The 19,752-nt window shown below is 40.0% G+C and overlaps 1 protein-coding gene across 1 annotated transcript in view; it reads left to right on the forward strand.

Annotated features, from left to right (window-relative positions):
* The first annotated feature begins 1,014 nt into the window (after nt 1-1,014).
* The window catches only part of MCM6 (minichromosome maintenance complex component 6), a 46,032-nt gene continuing 27,294 nt past the window's right edge, over nt 1,015-19,752 (forward strand). Inside the window, exons 1-7 of the mRNA XM_082658396.1 lie at nt 1,015-1,170; nt 10,897-11,043; nt 12,365-12,475; nt 13,370-13,619; nt 15,183-15,348; nt 15,635-15,780; nt 16,545-16,695. Of these exons, the coding sequence (XP_082514522.1) occupies nt 1,064-1,170; nt 10,897-11,043; nt 12,365-12,475; nt 13,370-13,619; nt 15,183-15,348; nt 15,635-15,780; nt 16,545-16,695 (1,078 nt within the window). The 5' untranslated portion in view covers nt 1,015-1,063. The remainder of the gene's footprint in view (nt 1,171-10,896; nt 11,044-12,364; nt 12,476-13,369; nt 13,620-15,182; nt 15,349-15,634; nt 15,781-16,544; nt 16,696-19,752) is intronic.

A 19,752-nucleotide genomic window follows, 5' to 3' on the forward strand; every position in this document is an offset into this window, starting at 1 on the left:
ACCTTGTAAATATCTTGTGAATAGTGTCTTTCTCTATGTGTGTGTGTTAAAAGAATTACTGTAGCTTCATGTCATCCTGTTCGGCATTTAAAAAAATATTTTTTTTTTAATGTGCTTGGAAGCCTCAAAAAATGGAATTGATCCAGGCTTCTTGTAATTTCTTGGAGCCCCAGGAAACAGAACTGGTTGGTGATACAGATTCAGAAGTCATCAGCACCAAGGCCTTGGTAAATTGAAAACAAGTGAGTGAAGGGGATCGCCCAAGAGAGCTCCTTTATGGAAAAAGAGGGCTCTGGGACGAGAACATTTAAGGCACTCCCTAAAGAGGCGCCTACAAAGGAGGCTAACCAGGAATGGCCAAAGAGATAAGAGAAAAATCAAGTGAAACGAAGTCGGGAAAATATGGCAAAAGAGAGGGGAAGTCAAGAGGACACAAACCAAGAGTGCGTTTGAGAGGGGAAGTAATCAACAGCGTCAAATATTCGCTGATTTTTCCCGGTCAGCACCAACCAGAGTAATTCTGCCAACTCCCCTCTCTCCCCTCCCCCTGGTACTGTTACTACGTCACTTTTGACTCTTACAGGGTTTCAGCCGGTGGTTTACAGTTTATATCCTCCAATTAGATGGCTCAAGCAGGAGGTCGGAATCTTACTCATTTTCCTCTTCCATAAGGCATTACGCCTCTTGCTCAATTAATATAAGTGAAACTATTTGAAGAACATTTGAAAAACCACCCCCGGGCAAAGATCTTACGTTTTAACTCGCTCCAGCAGCCAAATTCCCCCGGACACGAACAACTGCGCAGGCGCAGAGGCCGATCACCCGGCTTTCTCTGGTCTTTGCATTTGGCGCGAAATCTCCGTTTCGTGGGAGGGGCTGAGAGAGACGCCGCGCTCATTGGACAGGTTTGGCGCGAAATCCCCGAGCTCCTGCGCCACGATTGGCTCCGGCCTTCCGGCGAAGGGGCGGGGCAGAGGAGGTGCGCGCCGAGCGGCAGCGTCCGGGGAGAAGCAACTCTCTGCGGTCCAGTGAGGCGCCGGCGGCCCCTCAGCATTAAGCAGCGATGGACCTCGCGGCGGCAGCGGAGCCTGGCGCCGGCAGCCAGCACCTGGAAGTCCGCGACGAGGTGGCCGAGAAGTGCCAGAAACTATTCGTGGACTTCTTGGAGGAGTAAGTCGGAGGGCGCCCCTTACCCGCGGAACTTCCCCTCCCGCCCCTCGCGGCTTCCGGAGCCCGGGGGCGCCGTGGGCCCCGCGCGTGTTCGGGAACTGAGGGGTCGGGCGCCTCGGAGAGCGGGCCGCGGAGAGGAGGCTGGGCCGGCTGGGCTGGTTTCCGGGGGTGAAATCCATCTGGAGCTCTTCCGCAAACTCCTGCCGTGCGCAGTGCCCTAGGCCGAGCGCTTTAGGCCCGTCGTTCAGTCCTCACAGCCTGTAAGGCTGGTGGTCGCGTAGCCCCCGGTTCCTTGTTCGGACCCTGAGGCTGGGTGGGGATGAGTAACTCGTCCAGTTAGGCCGCGCGTCCTCAGGGTCGCGGGGGACGCCGAACTGGCGTATGAATCCTGGCGGGGGCCTGACTGGGGTCCACCGAGGGCCTGGCAGCCCTGGAGCCCGTGGAGTTGAAAGGGCCGGAGTGAACCCCGTGGTTGACAGATGCTCGGGCGAGGGCCCGACCTGCTTATGGCGCTGAACGCACTTCCTCCGTCTCTTCCTTTCCTTCCAACCCTCCAAACCCCACTTTTCTTTTTTTTCTGTTGCCTTTTTTTAGGCTCCAGGCATCTCAAACCCCCTCTCCCTGGCTTTCAGCCACTGCCACCAGTTACTTTTCTTAGATTGTGCAGATATAGCTCTGCTTTCCCTGAGTGGGACTCTACCGCCTCCGGGAAGAAGTGGAAGCACTGCGGAATGTCTTAGGAAATTCTCTCTTTTTTTTTTTTAAGAGCTCAGTTTTTTAATTTGATCGTTTCTTGCATTTGAAGTTCTCCTCGATGACATCTTGGCCTGAGACTCTTTGCCATAGTCCTAAAAAAAAAAAAGTCATATGCGGTTTTACTAATATTTAGAAACTCCACTAAGTTGTTAGCGCTAGTTATAGTGAAGCTTTTAAAAATTAGCACATGTCTTACGAAAATGCTTCCCATCCTTAAAATTTCTTTTAGCTATTCTCAAGGGCCTTAATGACTTCCACGTCTTTAAGGCTCATAACATGGCAGGAAATTCTTTTTTTTTTTTTTTTTTTATTGTGGTAAAACCTTTACCATTTTAACCTTTTTTTTTTTTCTTGGCCGTGCCCTGTGGTACATGGGATCTTAGTTCCCCAACCAGGGATCGAACCCATGCCCCCTGTTTTGGGAAGAGAGTCTCAACCACGGGACCACCAGGGAAGTCCCCATTTTAACCTTTTTTAAACACAGAGTTCACTGGCGTTAAGTACATTTACCTTGTTATACAGCCATCACCAACATCCATCTCCAGACCACTTTTCTTCTTCCCAAACTGAAACTCTGCACCCACTAAACAATGATTCACCATTCCCCCCCGACCCTCCTGCCCCTGACAACCACCATTCTATTTTCTGTCTGTGAACTTGACTACTCTAGGTACCTCAGACTTGGAGTCATACAATATTTGTCCTTTTGTGACCAGCTTACTTCACTTAGCATAGTGTGTCTTTGAGGTTTTCCATGCTGTAGCATGCGCCAGAATTTCCTTTTGAAGGATGAATAGTATATCATTGTATGTCTATACCACATTTCGTTTGTCTCTTCATCCATCCGTGGATGTGTAGGTTGTTTCCACACTTTTACCACTGTGAATAATTCTGCTGTCTTGTGAAATTCTGATAGAGTTAAAACCATAGTTTAACTTATATTACCCTACTTTTGGCAATGTTACTCTCTGCCTGACAGCTCTTCATCCTTCAAAGCCTAGCTAAAGAATCATACCTCATTTGTTAAACCCTAGAAACCTTTCAGGCAGCACCAATCCTTTCTTCCCTTATGTTCCCAAGCTGCCATTTTCTGTCATCTCTGGTAATATATTTACCTGTCAGCCGTTTCATCTGAATGTAAATCCCATCCTTAATCCCCCCTAGCCACCACACCACATTACACAGGTCCTCAGTTATGTTTGATTTTAACAAATAATGTAATTACCTTTGCTTCCTTGAAGTTTGCCATGCAGCTGACTCCTGGGCACAATGATGAACAAGACAAATAATCCCTGTATTTGTTGGGGAAAAAATGTTAACGCCCTCTCAAAATACCAACTTTGATTGCCATTGCTTATGGAATAAGATCCAAATTCTTCACAGCTGCCTTTTCCAGTTTGATCTTCCACAGCCATTCTGTCATTATCCACACTCCTCCCATACCCTTCCTGACTTTGCTACATACTTGCAAACATCTGTAGCCAATCTATCCACCACTCATTTTTTTTTTCTTTCAAATTTTGAAAGTCTTTCAACGCCGAATTCCAGTGTTACCTTTTATATGCATGAAGCCTTTGTAGATGTTCCTGTTAGGCAAAATTAGTTTATATTCCCCTGTTACATTCTTTTACCTCCTCCTTTTTCTTTTTCCTTTTTATTTTATAGTGGAAAGAACACTTAACATGAAATCTACCTTCTTAACAAAATTTTAACTACTGTGTTATTGTTGTACAGTAGATCTGTTAGAGCTTATTCATCTTGCTTGACTGAAACTTTATGCCTGTAGTACCTCCACATTCTCCTCTTCCTCCTACCACCATACCACTCTTTGATTCTATGAATTTGACTTTTGGGGGTTTTTTTTGGCCTCTCCCAATGGCTTGTGAGATCTTAGTTCCCTGGCCAGGGATCGAACCCCGGGCCCACGGCAGTGAAAGCGTGGAGTCCTAACGACTGCATCACCAGGGAATTCCTGAATTTGACTTTTAGATACCTCATATTAGTAGAATCATGCAATATTTGTCTTTCTGTAATTGGCTTATTTCACTTAGCACCATGTCCTCAAGATTCATCCATATTGAGACATTGCAGAATATCCTGTTTTAAGGTTGAATAATATTCTGTTGTATGTGTATACTACATTTTGTTCGTTCATTTGTCATGAACATTTAGATGTCTTGTCCCTCTTTTTAGTAGAAATGTCTCCTATGAGAGTGTCAACCCCAGCAGAGGGACGATGCTGTCATTTCCAGCCTGTGGTACCTCTGGCATAGTGCTTTGCAGATAGATATTTAGGTATTTAACAGTTAGAACATGCTGTATTTGAAGGAGGAATTGATTTTTTCTCAAAACTAATCTGCATGGTTATGTTAGAAGAACAAAAATCAAATATGTTCGTATGATACGCTTTTGGAAAAAACACACCAGCTTTACTTTGTGTGTGTGTATGTTTCCTTTTTCCTGAAGGTCTTAGGCGCTGAAGCACCTCATTTCTGTGTATTTATTTGTATTCTGGTTCATAAATCAACAGCTAATCTGTCAGTTTTCTCTTTAGAAATTAAATCTTTGGATTTTAACCTGTATTTCTTTCTTTTTTTTTATATCATTAATAGAGTTGGGTTTTTTTGAGTTTTTTTATTACTTATCACTTTTTTTAATATATGGCACATTCTTATTAGTTATCTATTTTATACATATTAGTGTATATATGTCAGTCCTAATCTCCCAATTCATCTCACCATCACCACCACCAACAACAGCCCCTCGCTTTCCCCCCTTGGTGTCCATACATTTGTTCTCTACATCTGTGTCTCTATTTCTGCCTTGCAAATGATTCATCTGTACCATTTTTCTAGATTCCACATATATATGTTAATATACGATATTTGTTTTTCTCTTTCCAACTTAACTTCACTCTGTATGGCAGTCTCTAGGTCCATCCACGTCTCTACAAATGACCCAGTTTCATTCCTTTTTATGGCTGAGTAATAGTCCATTGTATATATGTACCACATCTTCTTTATCCATTTGTCTGTCAATGGGCATTTAGGTTGCTTCCATGACCTGGCTGTTGCAAATAGTGCTGCAGTGAACATTGCGACGCATGTGTCTTTTTGAATTATGGTTTTCTCTGGGTATATGCCCAGTGGTGGGATTGTTGGGTCCTATGGTAGTTCTATTTTTAGTTTTTTAAGGAACCTCCATAGTGGCTGTATCAGTTTACATTCCCACCAACAGTGCAAGAGGGTTCCCTTATCTCCACACCCTCTCCAGTATTTGTTATTTGTAGATTTTCTGATGATGCCCATTCTGACCAGTGTGTGAAACCTCATTATAGTTTTGATTTGTATTTCTCTAATAATTAGTGATGTTGAGCATCTTTTCATGTGCCTCTTGGCCATCTGTGTGTCTTCTTTGGAGAAATGTCTATTTAGGTCTTCTGCCCATTTTTTGATTGGCTTGTTTGTTTTTTTAATATTGAGCTGCATGAGCTGTTTATATATTTTGGAGAGTAATCCTTTGTCCGTTGATTCATTTGCAAATATTTTCTCCCATTCTGAGGGTTGTCTTTTCATCTTGTTTATACTTTCCTTTGCTGTGCAGAAGTTTTTAAGTTTCATTAGGTCCCACTTGTTTATTTTTGTTTTTATTTTCATTACTTCAGGAGGTGGGTCAGAAAGGATCTTGCTGTGATGTATGTCATAGAGTGTTCTGACTATGTTTTCCTCTAAGAGTTTTATAGTGTCTGGCCTTACATTTAAGTATTTAATCCATTTTTAGTTTATTTTTGTGTATGGTGTTAGGGAATGTGCTAATTTCATTCTTTTACATATAGCTGTCCAGTTTTCCCAGCACCATTTATTGAAGAGATTGTCTTTTCTCCATTGTATATCCTTGCTTCCTTTGTCATAGATTAGTTGACCATAGGTGCGTGGGTTTATCTCTGGGCTTTCTATCCTGTTCCATTGATCTATATTTCTGTTTTTATGCCAGTACCATGTTGCCTTCGTTACTGTAGCTTTGTAGTATAGTCTGAAGTCTGGGACTTCCAGCTGTGGTTCCTCCAGCTCCGTTTTTTCCCCTCAAGATTGCTTTGGCTATTCGTTTTTTCCCCTCAAGATTGCTTTGGCTATTCGGGGTCTTTTGTGTCTCTATACAAATTTTAAGATTTTTTGTTCTAGTTCTGGAAAAAATGCCATTGGTCATTTGATAGGGATTGCATTGAATCTATAGATTGCTTTGGGTGGTATAGTCATTTTCACAATATTGATTCTTCCAATACAAGAACATGATATATCTCTATCTGCTTGTGTCATCTTTGATTTCTTTCATCAGTGTCTTATGGTTTTCTGAGTACAGGTTTTCTGTCTCCTTAGGTTTATTCCTAGGTATTCTTTTTGTTGCAGTGGTGAATGGGACTGTGTCCTTAATTTCTCTTTCTGATCCTTCATTGTTAGTGTATAGGAATGCAAGAGATTTCTATGAATTAATTTTGTATTCTGCAAGTTTACCAAATTCATTGATTAGCTCTAGTAGTTTTCTGCTGGCATCTTTAGGATTATCTATGTACAGTATCATCTGCAGATGGTGACAGTTTTACTTCTTCTTTTCCAATTCGGATTCCTTTTATTTTTCTTCTGTAATTGCCATGGCTAGGACTTGCAAAACTGTTGAATAAGAGTGGCGAAAGTGGACATCCTTGTCTTGTTCCTGATCTTACAGGGAATGGTTTCAGTTTTTCACCATTGAGAATGATGTTTGCTGTGGGTTTGTCATATATGGCCTTTATTATGTTGAGGTAGGATCCCTCTATGCCCACTTTCTGGAGAGTTTTTATCATAAATGGGTGTTGAAATTTGTCAAAAGCTTTTTATGCATCTTTTGAGAGTTGAATATTGTCAGAAGCTTTTTATGCATCTTTTGAGATTATCATATGGTTTTTATCCTTCAATTTGTTAATATGGTGTATCACATTGGTTGATTTGCATATGTTGAATCCTTGCATCCCTGGGATAAATCCCACTTCATCATGGTATATGATCCTTTTAATGTGTTGTTGGATTCTGTTTGCTAGTATTTTGTTGACGATTTTTGCATCTATATTCATCAGTGATATTGGTCTGTAATTTTTTTTTTTTGTAGTATCTTTGTCTGGTTTTGATATCAGGGTGATGTCCTCATAAAATGAGTTTGGGAGTGTTCCTTTGTCTGTAATTTTTTGGAAGAGTGTTAGCCTTCTCTAAACCTTTGGTAGAATTCACCTGTGAAGCTGTCTGGTCCTGGACTTTTGTTTGTTGGAAGATTTTTAATCACAGTTTCAATTTCATTACTTGTGATTGGTCTGTTCATATTTTCTGCCTCTTCCCAGTTCAGTCTTGGAAGGTTATACCTTTCTAAGAATTTGTCCATTTCTTCCAAGTTGTCCATTTTATTGGCATAGAGTTGATCTTTGCTGTTGTTTTCTTTGTTTCTATTTCATTTATTTTTGCTCTGAGCTGTATGATTTCTATCCTTGTACTAACTTTGGGTTTTGTTTGTTGTTTCTCTAGTTCCTTTAGGTGTGAGGTTAGATTGTTTATTTGAGATTTTTCTTGTTTCTTGAGGTAGGATTGTATTGTTATAAACTTCCCTCTTAGAACTGCTTTTGCTGCATCCCATAGGTTTTGGATTGTCATGTTTTCATTGTTATTTGTCTCTATGTATTTTTTGATGTCCTCTTTGATTTCTTCAGTGATCTCTTGGTTATTTAGTAACATATTGTTTAGCCTCCATATGTTTGTGTTTTTTACATTTTTTTTTCCCCTGTAATTGATTTCTAATCTCATAGTGTTGTGGTTGGAAAAGATGCTTGATATGATTTCAGTTTTCTTAAATTTACCAAGGTTTGGTTTGTGACCCAAGATGTGATCTATCCTGGAGAATGTTCTGTGTGCACTTGAGAAGAAAGTGTAATCTGCTGTTTTCGGATGGAATGTCCTATAAATATCAATTAAATCTATCTGGTCTATTGTGTCATTTAAAGCTTGTGTTTCCTTATTAATTTTCTGTCTGGATGATTTGTCTATTGGTGTAGGAGAGGCGTTATAAAGTCCCCCACTATTATTGTGTTACTATTGATATCCTCTTTAATAGCTGTTAGCATTTGCCTTGTGTATTGAGGTGTTCCTATTTTGGGTGCCTATAAGTTTATAATTGTTTTATCTTCTTCTTGGATTGATCCCTTGATCATTATGTAGTGTCCTTGTCTCTTGTAATATTCTTTATTTTGTTTGTTTGTTTGTTTTGCGGTACATGGGCCTCTCACTGTTGTGGCCTCTTCCATTGCGGAGCACAGGCTCCGGATGCGCAGGCTCAGTGGCCATGGCTCACGGCCCTAGCTACTCCGCGGCATGTGGGATCTTCCCGGATCGGGGCACGAACCCGTGTCCCCTGCATCGGCAGGCGGACTCTGTACCACTGCACCACCAGGGAAGCCCTATTCTTTATTTTAAAGTCTATTTTACCTGATATAAGTATTGCTACTCCAGCTTTCTTTTGATGTCCATTTGCATGGAATAACTTTTTCCATCCCCTCACTTTCAGTCTGTATGTATCTCTTATAGACAGCATATATACGGGTCTTGTTTTTGTATCCATTAAGCAAGCCTGTGTCTTTTGGTTGGAGCATTTAATTCAATCACATTCAAGGTAATTATCGATATGTATTTTCCTATTACCATTTTCTTAATTGTTTTACGTTTGTTTTTGTAGGTTCTTTTCTTTTGGGTTTCCCACTTAGAGAAGTTCCTTTAGCATTTGTTGTAGAGCTGGTTTGGTGGTGCGGAATTCTCTTAGCTTTTGTGTGTCTATAAAGCTTTTGATTTCTCCATCGAATCTGAATGAGATCCTTGCTGGGTAGAGTAATCTTGGTTGTAGGTTCTTCCCTTTCATCACTTTAAATATATCGTGCCACTCCCTTCTGGCTTGTGGAGTTTCTGCTGAGAAATCAGTTGTTAACCTTATGGGAGTTCCCTTGTATGTTATTTGTCGTTTTTCCCTTGTTGCCTTTAATAATTTTTCTTTGTCTTTAATTTTTGTCAGTTTGATTACTGTGTGTCTTGGCGTGTTTCTCTTTGGGTTTATCCTGCCTAGGACTCTCTGTGCTTCCTGGACTTGGGTGACTATTTCCTTTCCCATGTTAGGGAAGTTTTCAACTATAATCTCTTCAGATATTTTCTCAGGTCGATTCTCTCTCTCTTCTCCTTCTGGGACCCCTATAATGCAAATGTTGGTGCATTTAATGTTGTCCCAGAGGTCTCTTAGGCTGTCTTCATTTCTTTTCATTCTTTTTTCTTTATTCTGTTCCTCAGCAGTGAATTCCACCATTCTGTCTTCCAGGTCACTTATCCATTCTTCTGTCTCAGTTATTCTACTGATTGCTTCTAGTGTATTTTTCATTTCAGTTATTGTATTATTCATCTCTGTTTGTTTTTTACTTCTTCTAGGTCTTTGTTAAACATTTCTTGCATTTTCTCAATCTTTGCCTCCATTCTTTTTCCGAGGTCCTGGATCGTCTTCACTATCATTATTCTGAATTCTTTTTCTGGAAGGTTACCTATCTCCCCTTCATTTAATTGTTTTTCTGCGGTCTTATCTTGTTCCTTCACCTGGTATAGTCCTCTGCCTTTTTATTTTGTCTGTCTCTCTGTGAATGTGGTTTTCGTTCCATAGGCTGCAGGATTGTAGCTCTTCTTGCTTCTGCTGTCTGCCCTCTGGTGGTTGAGGCTATCTAAGAGGCTTGTGCAAGCTTCCTGATGGGGTGGGTAGAGCTGGCTGTTGCTCTGGTGGGCAGAGCTTAGTAACACTTTAATCCACTTGTCTGCTGATGGGTGAGGCTGAGTGTCCTCCCTGTTGGTTGTTTGGCCTGAGGCGACCCAGCACTGGAGCCTACAGGCTCTTTGGTGGGCGACACCAGGAGGTGTCTACTTCCCAGAACTTCTGCTGCCAGTGTCCTTGTCCTCGCAGTGAACCATAGCCACCCCCTGCCTCTGCCAGAGACCCTCCAACACTAGCAGGTAGGTCTGGTTCAGTCTCCTATGGGGTCGCTGCTCCTTCCCCTGGGTCCCGATGTGCACACTACTTTGTGTGTGCCCTCCAGGAGTGGAGTCTCTGTTTCCCCCAGTCCTGTCGAAGTCCTGCAGTCAAATCCCGCTAGCCTTTAAAGTCTGATTCTCTGGGAATTCTTCCTCCCGTTGCCGGACCCCCAGGTTGGGAAGCCTGACATGGGGCTCAGAACCTTCACTCCAGTGGGTGGATTTCCGTGGTAAAATTGTTCTCCAGTTTGTGAGTCACCCACCCAGCGGTTATGGGATTTGATTTTATTGTGATTGCGCACCTCCTACCGCCTCATTGCAGCTTCTCCTTTGTCTTTGGATGTGGGATATCTTTTTTGGTGAGTTCCAGTGTCTTCCTGTTGATGATTGTCCAGCAGCTAGTTGTGATTCCGGTGCTCTCACGAGAGGGAGTGAGCACACGTCCTTCTACTCCGCCATCTTGAACCAAACTCCTAACCTGGATATCTTGATTTAATATTTTCTAATCAACAAATACTAACTATTCCTTTATTGTTGGTGTGTACAGTTAAGATTGGAAAGTGTTAAATCAAGAAATTCAGATTTAAATCTGAAGACGTAGTTTTGCTATGTTCCCAGCTTTGTACAAAACATTTTAAAGGCATTTTCTCATTTAATCTTCACAGTGATCTTAAGAGATAAGATGATGTTCTAATCTTTTTTATTATTTTTTTTCAAACAGAAGAGGGACAGGTTTAGAATAGGTAAGTAACTTGCCCCAAGTTATACAACTACTAAAATGGGCCTGTCTGACCCTAAAACTGATGGTCTTTAACCAATATGCTGAATTATCAGGCATTCACATTCTTCTTTTTGCTGCCTAATTCTTAGGTTTAATCTGACTTGCATGTATCTACAGGTTCCAGAACAGCGATGGAGAAATTAAGTACTTGCAGTTAGCTGAGGAGTTAATTCGTCCCGAGAGAAACACATTGGTTGTGAGTTTTTTGGACCTGGAGCAATTTAACCAGCAACTTTCCACCACCATTCAAGAGGAGTTCTATAGGTTTGGTGTATTAATCTTCACTTTAAATAGACATGTAGCCTGGGAAGCCAGCTATTCTTAGAATGGAAGTGTTCATTTGTGAGGCAAAAGGGCAGCTGTCACAGAGGCCCTTCGATACAGCCAGTGGTCATTTTAGTGCTGCTCTGAACTAATTTAAGCCTTTGTGGAGTTGACTGTTTTTCACATGCGAATGTTGAAAACCTTTGTTTTCTATGTAGTTTTTCCAGGTGTTAAGAGGATTGCTTTGTTTCAGGCTTCAGTGCTATTGCTATGTCATTCATTTAATCCACTCTCCCTCCCCATATCATATAAAATCCCTTGAAACATTTTAAAAGCTGAATGGTATTTTTTTGGCAGAAATTAGACATTAGGCTTTTGTTTTGCTTTCAATTGCTATATAAAGCCAGAAATATCTTTCTACACAAAACTTAGTTTAAATAAAATCAGGTTAAAATAAACACTGTGGACTGTTACGAAAGAGAAATGAAGACCCAGGAGTAAGGAGTCACAGTCTTGTTCTTTTACCTGGTGTACTGGGAGATGGAGAACTTGTCTCGGTGTTTCTAGTCATATATGGCTATCAAGAACGGTTAGAGGGATAAGCAGGAGAGTTTATTGTGATAGTATGTAGCAGGAAAAGTTGTACTGACAAGTGAGAGGGAAATAGAAAATCAGGGCTGATGGTGGAAACACCTGTGCCTGTACCTCATACACAGACCGTGCTGCAGTTCTGTCTCCTGAAAGTAGCTGATTTTTCAGAGGACTTCCAGATCCTACCACTTAAACCAAGCTGCCTCAGCTATTTAAAAGTTAAGAGAACATGCACACTTCCATCTAACCAGTCAAGTGAAACGTTTCTGCCAACTTGCTCTGAAATCAGTACACCAATTCCTTCCCTGCCCTTATCCACTTCCTATCAATCAAGAATAAAACCTGGAAGAAAATAGTAGGCCTTGACAAGTGGGAGGCTGCCTTGCTAGGTAGTATACTGCCCAGGTGGTTCAAGTAGAGTCATCTTGGACAGAGGAGTGACCTGCTGTGTGCATGCTAAATGATTATTTAAAAATAATAGGTTTTCAGGAACAGCATTTTATCTTTGGTGTTTCTATTGTCTTAGATATATTTATGGTGGAATAGGAGAGGATTGAAGATGCTCTAAACCTGGATCAGATGATAGAAGTGTCCCACAGAGTTAAATTCTAAAGCTTGGTTGTAGCCAGATGAAATTCCTTACTTTCAGCTGTTGGGAAGCATAAGGGGAAGGAGCCCTTGGTAAGCCTCTTGAAGTTGTCAGTTGATTTACTTTTTGTTTGTTTTTCAGAGTTTACCCTTACCTGTGTCGGGCCTTGAAAACCTTTGTCAAAGACCGTAAAGAGATCCCTCTTGCCAAGGATTTTTATGTTGCATTCCAAGATCTTCCTACCAGACACAAGTAAGAAACCCTTCTTTGAAAAAAAAAAATTCCCCAAATAGTATAGGCATCACTTAATTGTCAGAAAGCTCAGAAGGTTGTAGTCTTAGGTCTATAAAGAGTTATATCCAGGTCTATAAAGAGTTATATCCAGTTATCCAGAAGATTTAGTTTTGGAAAATATGTATTTCCAGGAAAATGGGATGGGAAGTATGTTAAGTGAAGCAATTTCTGGGGATTATAGTATTTTAGGAGACCTTTTAAGGGATGTTGAGGTGAAAAATTAGTGAGAAAATATGAAAACTGAGAACAGTCACAAAAATTAATGAATTGTCAAGAGCTTAAATAGCATAGCTTTTAAACTGTTTTCCTCTTTAGCAGTTATTTAAAGAATAAATTTGTTGGAGGAAATTGAAGTGATATTTTGAAAACTTAAACTACTAAAATTACTTATAAAATTACCAAGTTATTTAATATAAAATGGGTTTGTGAAATACAGTGTTTTCTAAACCTTCAAGTTCAGAAAAAAAATTTTTCCTATGATAATTTTTCCCAAGGATAACTTTACTGTGAAAATGCTTATTTAGAAATGTAGGTAAGAAAAAAATGTATTTGCATATAAAACAAAAATGGGATCATTGTGTTTTATAATTGTAATTGCATTTCTTTCATGTCCTTTACTTAGTTTTTCTTATTTATTCATTTATGTATTTTGTTGTGGATGCATGTACATTATACTTCAGGAATGGGCATGTTGACTAAATTATTCTTGTAGGAGAGTCCAAAGAATACCTTGTCTCTTATTTTGTTGTTGTTATTTTAAGCATAAATTATCATTGAATATCCTCTCATTAAAAGTGAAAATTTTTAGTTTGAAAATGAATATTTAGTAATACAATATCTGTCTTTAAACAGAATTCGAGAACTCAACTCATCCAGAATTGGTTTGCTCACTCGCATCAGTGGGCAGGTGGTACGGACTCACCCAGTTCATCCAGAGCTTGTGAGCGGAACTTTCCTGTGCTTGGACTGTCAGACAGTGATCAAGGATGTAGAACAACAATTCAGATACACACAGCCAAACATCTGCCGAAATCCAGTTTGTGCCAACAGAAGGAGATTCCTGCTGGATACAAATAAATCGAGATTTGTTGATTTTCAAAAGGTGCTTATTAATTTCTTTTTAGATCAGATTCAGCCTATGCTAATAATTCACTTCTAGGCACTTGTAATTATTATAAGCTTACTTAGGCAATGTTAAACTCAGTTTTTATGTAAGTCAAGGTTCATCAAGTGTGACTACAGATTTAAGCTAAAAATTTGTAATGCAAATTTCAATTATCAGTATATAAATGTGTTCTAACCATTAATAACTTGGATTGGAAGCTCCTTCAGGCAAATAAAATGTATTTGTCAAAGAATAAACAGTAACCATTATTATTACTGTTATTATTACAAGCTAGAGTTAGGAAAATTTTTGCAGAAGTAGAGACTTGTTGGTGTAAGACTTGGAGTTGGTGGTTAGGAGGGAGGAAGGCATAAATAAAAGGACAGGTGAAAATGGACATGCTTGTCAATAGCAATGAGGATTATCATGATTAAAGTAGAGGAACCAAATTGGAGATCATCTGAGAGATGATTTGGTATGAAGCATGGAAGTACTTGGAGCCTTAAATCTCAGATTGAGAAGCTTGGACCTATCTTGATAAGCAAGGGGATAAGTTTTCAGATGATGTGAATTTTAAAGGAAGATTAATGAGACAACTGTGTGTGGTATTTAACAAGAGACTAATAGGCAGTTGTAGTAACTGGGCAAGAGTTGGATGGTAGCAGTAAGAATGAAGGGGCTAAAGCTCTTCAGGGCTTAGTAACTCTGATATATGCAAAGAGAAAAGCTGCAGCAGCTCAAGCACTGGAGAATGAGTACCAGACTAAAATAAATAATTTATATTAAATTCAGTTTTTAGTCCTTACTTAGTTTTCTTGTTTTATTCTGATACTTGGTTTATAGGAAACGTGTTCTTACCAACAACTTTGGGTAAAAGATGCTTTATATTTGATAAAGAACATGATATAACAACCAAGTACAAAATATGAATTTAGGTTGGGTCTTGGTTTGGGGGGGAAAAAACAGCTGTAATAAAGGACATTCTTGACAACTGGGGAAATTTGAAGATGGACTAGATAAAGAAGTCGTTATGGAATTAAATATTTAAATCTCTTGGTGTGATTGATGGTATTGTGGTTACATAGGAGACTGTCTTTATTCTTAAGAGGTGAGTGCTAAAATATTTAGGGGTGAAGTATCTTGATTTTTGCAACTTCTTTCAAATAATACAGTAAAAATATGTGTGTCTTAAGTAATGTTAACAGTTGTGTTGAGGTGGAGGGTATAAAAGATGTGAAATTTTTCATAAAATTTCCCTGACAATTTAGAGGAAGATGGAACACAGAACAATTATTTAAAGTCAGTTTGAACAAAGAAAAAAATACATGTTGTTTAATGACAGTAAAAGTGAACTTGAAGTTTTTAAGTAGATGTAATCTCTTACCAAATTGAAAGTTTTATGGTAGAGAATTTTTAAAATGAATGTTGGCACATGTCAGAAGTCTGCAAACTAGTAAGATAATTTAGGATATGTCGATATTTGTGGCATTTAATTTAGATTGCATGGCATTTGAAATAGATCTCTTCTCATCCTTGGCAATTTATTTGTCTTTGTTACAGGTTCGTATTCAAGAGACTCAAGCTGAGCTTCCTCGAGGGAGTATCCCTCGCAGTTTAGAAGTGATCTTGAGGGCTGAAGCTGTGGAGTCAGCTCAAGCTGGTGACAAGTGTGACTTTACAGGGACGCTGATTGTTGTGCCTGATGTGTCTAAGCTTAGCATACCAGGTCAGTAATCTGTGGCTCAAATTTAACAAATTCTCAGTTACCCGAACTGCAGAGTATCTAGCTTCTTGCGTCTTCCTTGTCTTATTTTTGGCTACCAATCAGAGGGTGAGCAAGGAACTATGATGAGAGTAAAAACAAATTGGTTTGCTATAAAAGCTACTGTTCTGAAAAATTTCAAAGCCTAAATGAAATATTTGCATTTATAGGTTTCATTTATCTGAGCAGTTTTGATTCTCAGCACCTTCAGTATTTGAGCTGTGAAACAGTCTATCATTCATTGTTTCAGGAGCACGTGCAGAAACTAATTACCGTGTCAGTGGTGTTGATGGATATGAGACAGAAGGCATTCGAGGGCTCCGGGCACTTGGTGTTAGGGATCTTTCATACAGGCTGGTCTTTCTTGCCTGTTGTGTTGCACCAACCAACCCCAGGGTGAGTCTTCTTAGTAGAATGGCAGAGCTTAAGAAAGGCATCCCCTGAGGCTGCCGCAAACTCAGTGTTAAAAACAGGGTTGGGTTGAGATTTGTTCTTTAGTTTTAAAACCAGATTTTTTCATGTCTGTCTTCCCGATCTTAAGGAAAAGTCTTATTTATTTTTGTACATAAGAGCTCAATGCTTTAAGAGCATTGGTACTATTATTATTCATAGTGGTTTTTCTGTTTTTGTTTTTCTGTTTTTAATTGTTAAAGTTCCTCTGTCACGTTCCTCGAGAAAGTACAAGTAGAAAAATTTAGTATCTGGGAAGTACAGTATACTGCTCTTTCTGAGAGTGATCGACCCCAGGTATTGTAGTTCTTCAGAGCTTGATTTTGTTCCAGGAGGGGAAAGCAGTGAGGAAAAGTTTGGAAAATGAGTGGTGAACATAATGTACTGTTTCTTCATTTTCATCTTCATATGAGTGATTAACATTTTATTATGGCTCATCTCATGAGCATCTAGATTCATTTAGATAGCAATACAAAACAATAATGGTAGCTTTTTTTGTTTTTTTTAAATCACTGGACAAATGACAAGCTCTTCAATATCTTAACTTAGGCCATACTGGTTAGGAGATTTTTTTTAAAAACCTTTACAGTCAGCAGATTCTGAAGTTGACCTCCCAGGCTATATTTCGTTTGTGGTGATGTTTCTTCTCTTTCACATTATTTTGACTGTTTCTATACTACTATTTTTTTCCTTTCTTCTCCACCCCTCAGTTCGGAGGAAAAGAGCTCCGAGATGAGGAACAGACAGCTGAGAGCATTAAGAACCAAATGACTGTGAAGGAGTGGGAGAAAGTGTTTGAAATGAGTCAAGATAAAAATCTATACCACAATCTTTGTACAAGCCTGTTCCCTACTATACATGGTAAGAGTTCTATCCATTTGTGGCATAAACTTGAAATCAAAATAATGATTATAAAACAGCAACATGTGACTTCTTAAAACACAAAAGTCAGGTTATGAAAGTTTTTTAGTGGGTTTAGAAGGGGTTTTAAAAAGTCATTTATAAAAGGACAGATATTATACAATTCCACTTAAAATGAGGTACTTAAAACAGGTAAATTCACAGAGAAAGAAAGTAGAAAGAGGTTACCTGGTGAGGAGGGAAATAGGGAATTGTTGTTTAATGGATAGAGTTTCTGTTTGGGATGATGAAAAGTTCTAGAAATGGATAGGGGTGATGGTTATAAAAGATAATGAATGTACTTAATTCCACTGGACCACTTAAAAGTTGTGTATATTTTACCACAATTTTTTTTTTCCTGAAGGTTACTATTTTATTTACACAGATAGTTAAGGACTGGAAGAGAATAATGTTTGGTTTTTTTAATTGAAGTATAGTTGATTTACAATGTTGTGTTAGTTTCAGGTATACAGCACAGTGATTCAGTTATATACATATATATATTCTTGTTCAGATTGTTTTCCTGTATAGGTTATTACAAAATATTGAGTATAGTTTCCCGTGCTATCCACTAGGTCATTGTTGGTTATCTATTTTATATATAGTACTGTGTATATATTAATCCCAACTTCCTAATTTATCCCCCCCACCTTCCCCCTTTGGTAACCATAAATTTGTTAGAGAATAATGTTAACTTAAACATCATTGGAAATAGATTATTCTTGACATGACTCTTACTAGGAAATGAACCTAGCAGAATTCTTAAATTATATTAAATTTACAAAAAAGTTCGGACTGCCCGCAGCAAATTCTATACATGAAAACTTTTTTTTTTTTTTTCTTTTTTTTGTGGTACGCGGGCCTCTCACTGCTGTGGCCTCTCCCGTTTTGGAGCACAGGCTCCGGACGCGCAGGCTCAGCGGCCATGGCTTATAGGCCCAGCCGCTCCGCGGCATGTGGGATCTTCCCCGACCGGGGCATGAACCTGTGTCCCCTGCATTGGGAGGCGGACTCTCAACCACTGCGCCACCAGGGAAGCCCATGAAAACATTTTTATAAGTGTCTAACAACTGTAATCTACTTTTAACAAGTATCACTACCACAGGCAGGTAGTCAAATAAGTGCTCACTTACATTTTCTTTGGCTTGTTGATGCCCCTCTCCCATATTTCTTAAACTTGCCAAATACAGTTTTTCCAAGTTCTTTATTTTCTGAGTTTGTGATTCCTCCCATTCTGTCCTTAGTTCTTCTGCCAAACGAGTGAGTTGCTGATTTCTTCTCTGTTTTATATCTTCTCTTATTTGTAAAGCAATATCTCTTTCTTGTTCTCAAACCTGTAGCAATCTTAATTTTCATCTTCTTTCATAATCTTCCTTTAAAATGAAGGCTTCCTCATTAGCACCCAATCTCAGCCTGCTGGCAGCATACACCACCTTTCTTTTCATTTTCATGTAGTACTTTAAATCTGAAGGTTCCGGGAAATGGGACCCCAGACTCAGGAACTGTGGCTCAGACAGAGAAGGTCTCAGCGGCCGCCACACAGCAGCCTCCCGACAGCCGTTTGTGCGCCTGCAGGGCGGCCATAGCCAAGCCCTCGTCACTCTACCAGTTTTTTTAAATTTTTATTATTTATTTATTTTTCGCTGCATTGGGTCTTCATTGCTATGCGCAGGCTTTCTCTAGTTGTGGCATGCAGGCTTCTCATTGCGGTGGCTTCTCTTGTTGCGGAGCACGGGCTCTAGGCACATGCGCTTCAGTAGTTGTGGCACACAGGCTCAGTAGTTGTGGCTTGCGGGCTCCAGAGTGCAGGCTCAGCAGTTGTGGCACACAGTCTTGGTTGCTCCACAGCATGTGGGATCTTCCTGGACCAGGGCTCAAACCCGTGTCCCCTGCATTGGCAGGCGGATTCTTAACCACTGCGCCACCAGGGAAGCCCTCTACCATAGTTTTTTTTTTTTAAAAAAAAAAAAGGTCATTTAGTCTTTTTTTCTGGCTTTAGGATAGAACTGCACTTAAGTATACTCTAATATGCCAGATTAATATCCTGATCTCATTTTTCTTTTTAGTTTTCATGGTGGAGAGAGATTTCTTGATGTTTTTTGGCTATATTACTATGCCTATAGCTTGTGGTTTCTTCTTTCATATTTTCTTAGCTCTTGGTTACTAGCTGCTCACTTGATTAAATCCCCTTGTGTGTTGAGGATTTGACTAAATTTTCAGGCCTCATGCTTTACCCTTGTTTTTTCCATCCTTATCTTCCGCATTCAGTTGGAGTTATGGCAAGAATTCATAAGATTATGGGTACTTGGGGCTTCCCTGGTGGCGCAGTGGTTGAGAATCTGCCTGCTAATGCAGGGGACACGGGTTCGAGCCCTGGTCTGGGAGGATCCCACATGCCGCGGAGCAGTTAGGCCCGTGAGCCACAACTACTGAGCCTGCGCGTCTGGAGCCTGTGCTCTGCAACAAGAGAGGCCGCCATAGTGAGAGGCCCACGCACCGCGATGAAGAGTGGCCCCCGCTTGCCACAACTAGAGAAAGCCCTCGCACAGAAACGAAGATGCAACACAGCAAAAATAAATAAATTAATTAATAAACTCCTACCCCCAACATCTTTTTTAAAAAAAAAAAGATTATGGGTATTTCTCTTAGGTATATACATATATTTTTAAGCTATTGGGATTTTTACAAATATTTATTTGTTTATTTATTTGCCTGTATTGGGTCTTAGTTGCGGCACGCGGGATCTTTCATTGTGGTGTGTGGGCTCTTCATTGCAGTGCACGGGCTTCTCTCTAGTTGTGGTGTGTGTGGGTTCTCTAGTTGTGGCACACGGGCTCTAGAGCATGCAGGCTCAGTAGTTGTGGTATCCAGGCTCTCTAGTTGTGGTGCACGGGCTTAGTTGCACTGTGGCACGTGGGATCTTAGTTCCCTGACCAGGGATTGAACCCGCGTCCCCTGCATTGGATGGCAGATTCTTAAGCATTGGACCACCAGGGAAGTCCCTAGGTATATATTTTT

Source organism: Grampus griseus, assembly GCF_964374135.1.
Source record: "Grampus griseus genome assembly, chromosome: 7".
Taxonomy (NCBI): Eukaryota; Metazoa; Chordata; class Mammalia; order Artiodactyla; family Delphinidae; genus Grampus; species Grampus griseus.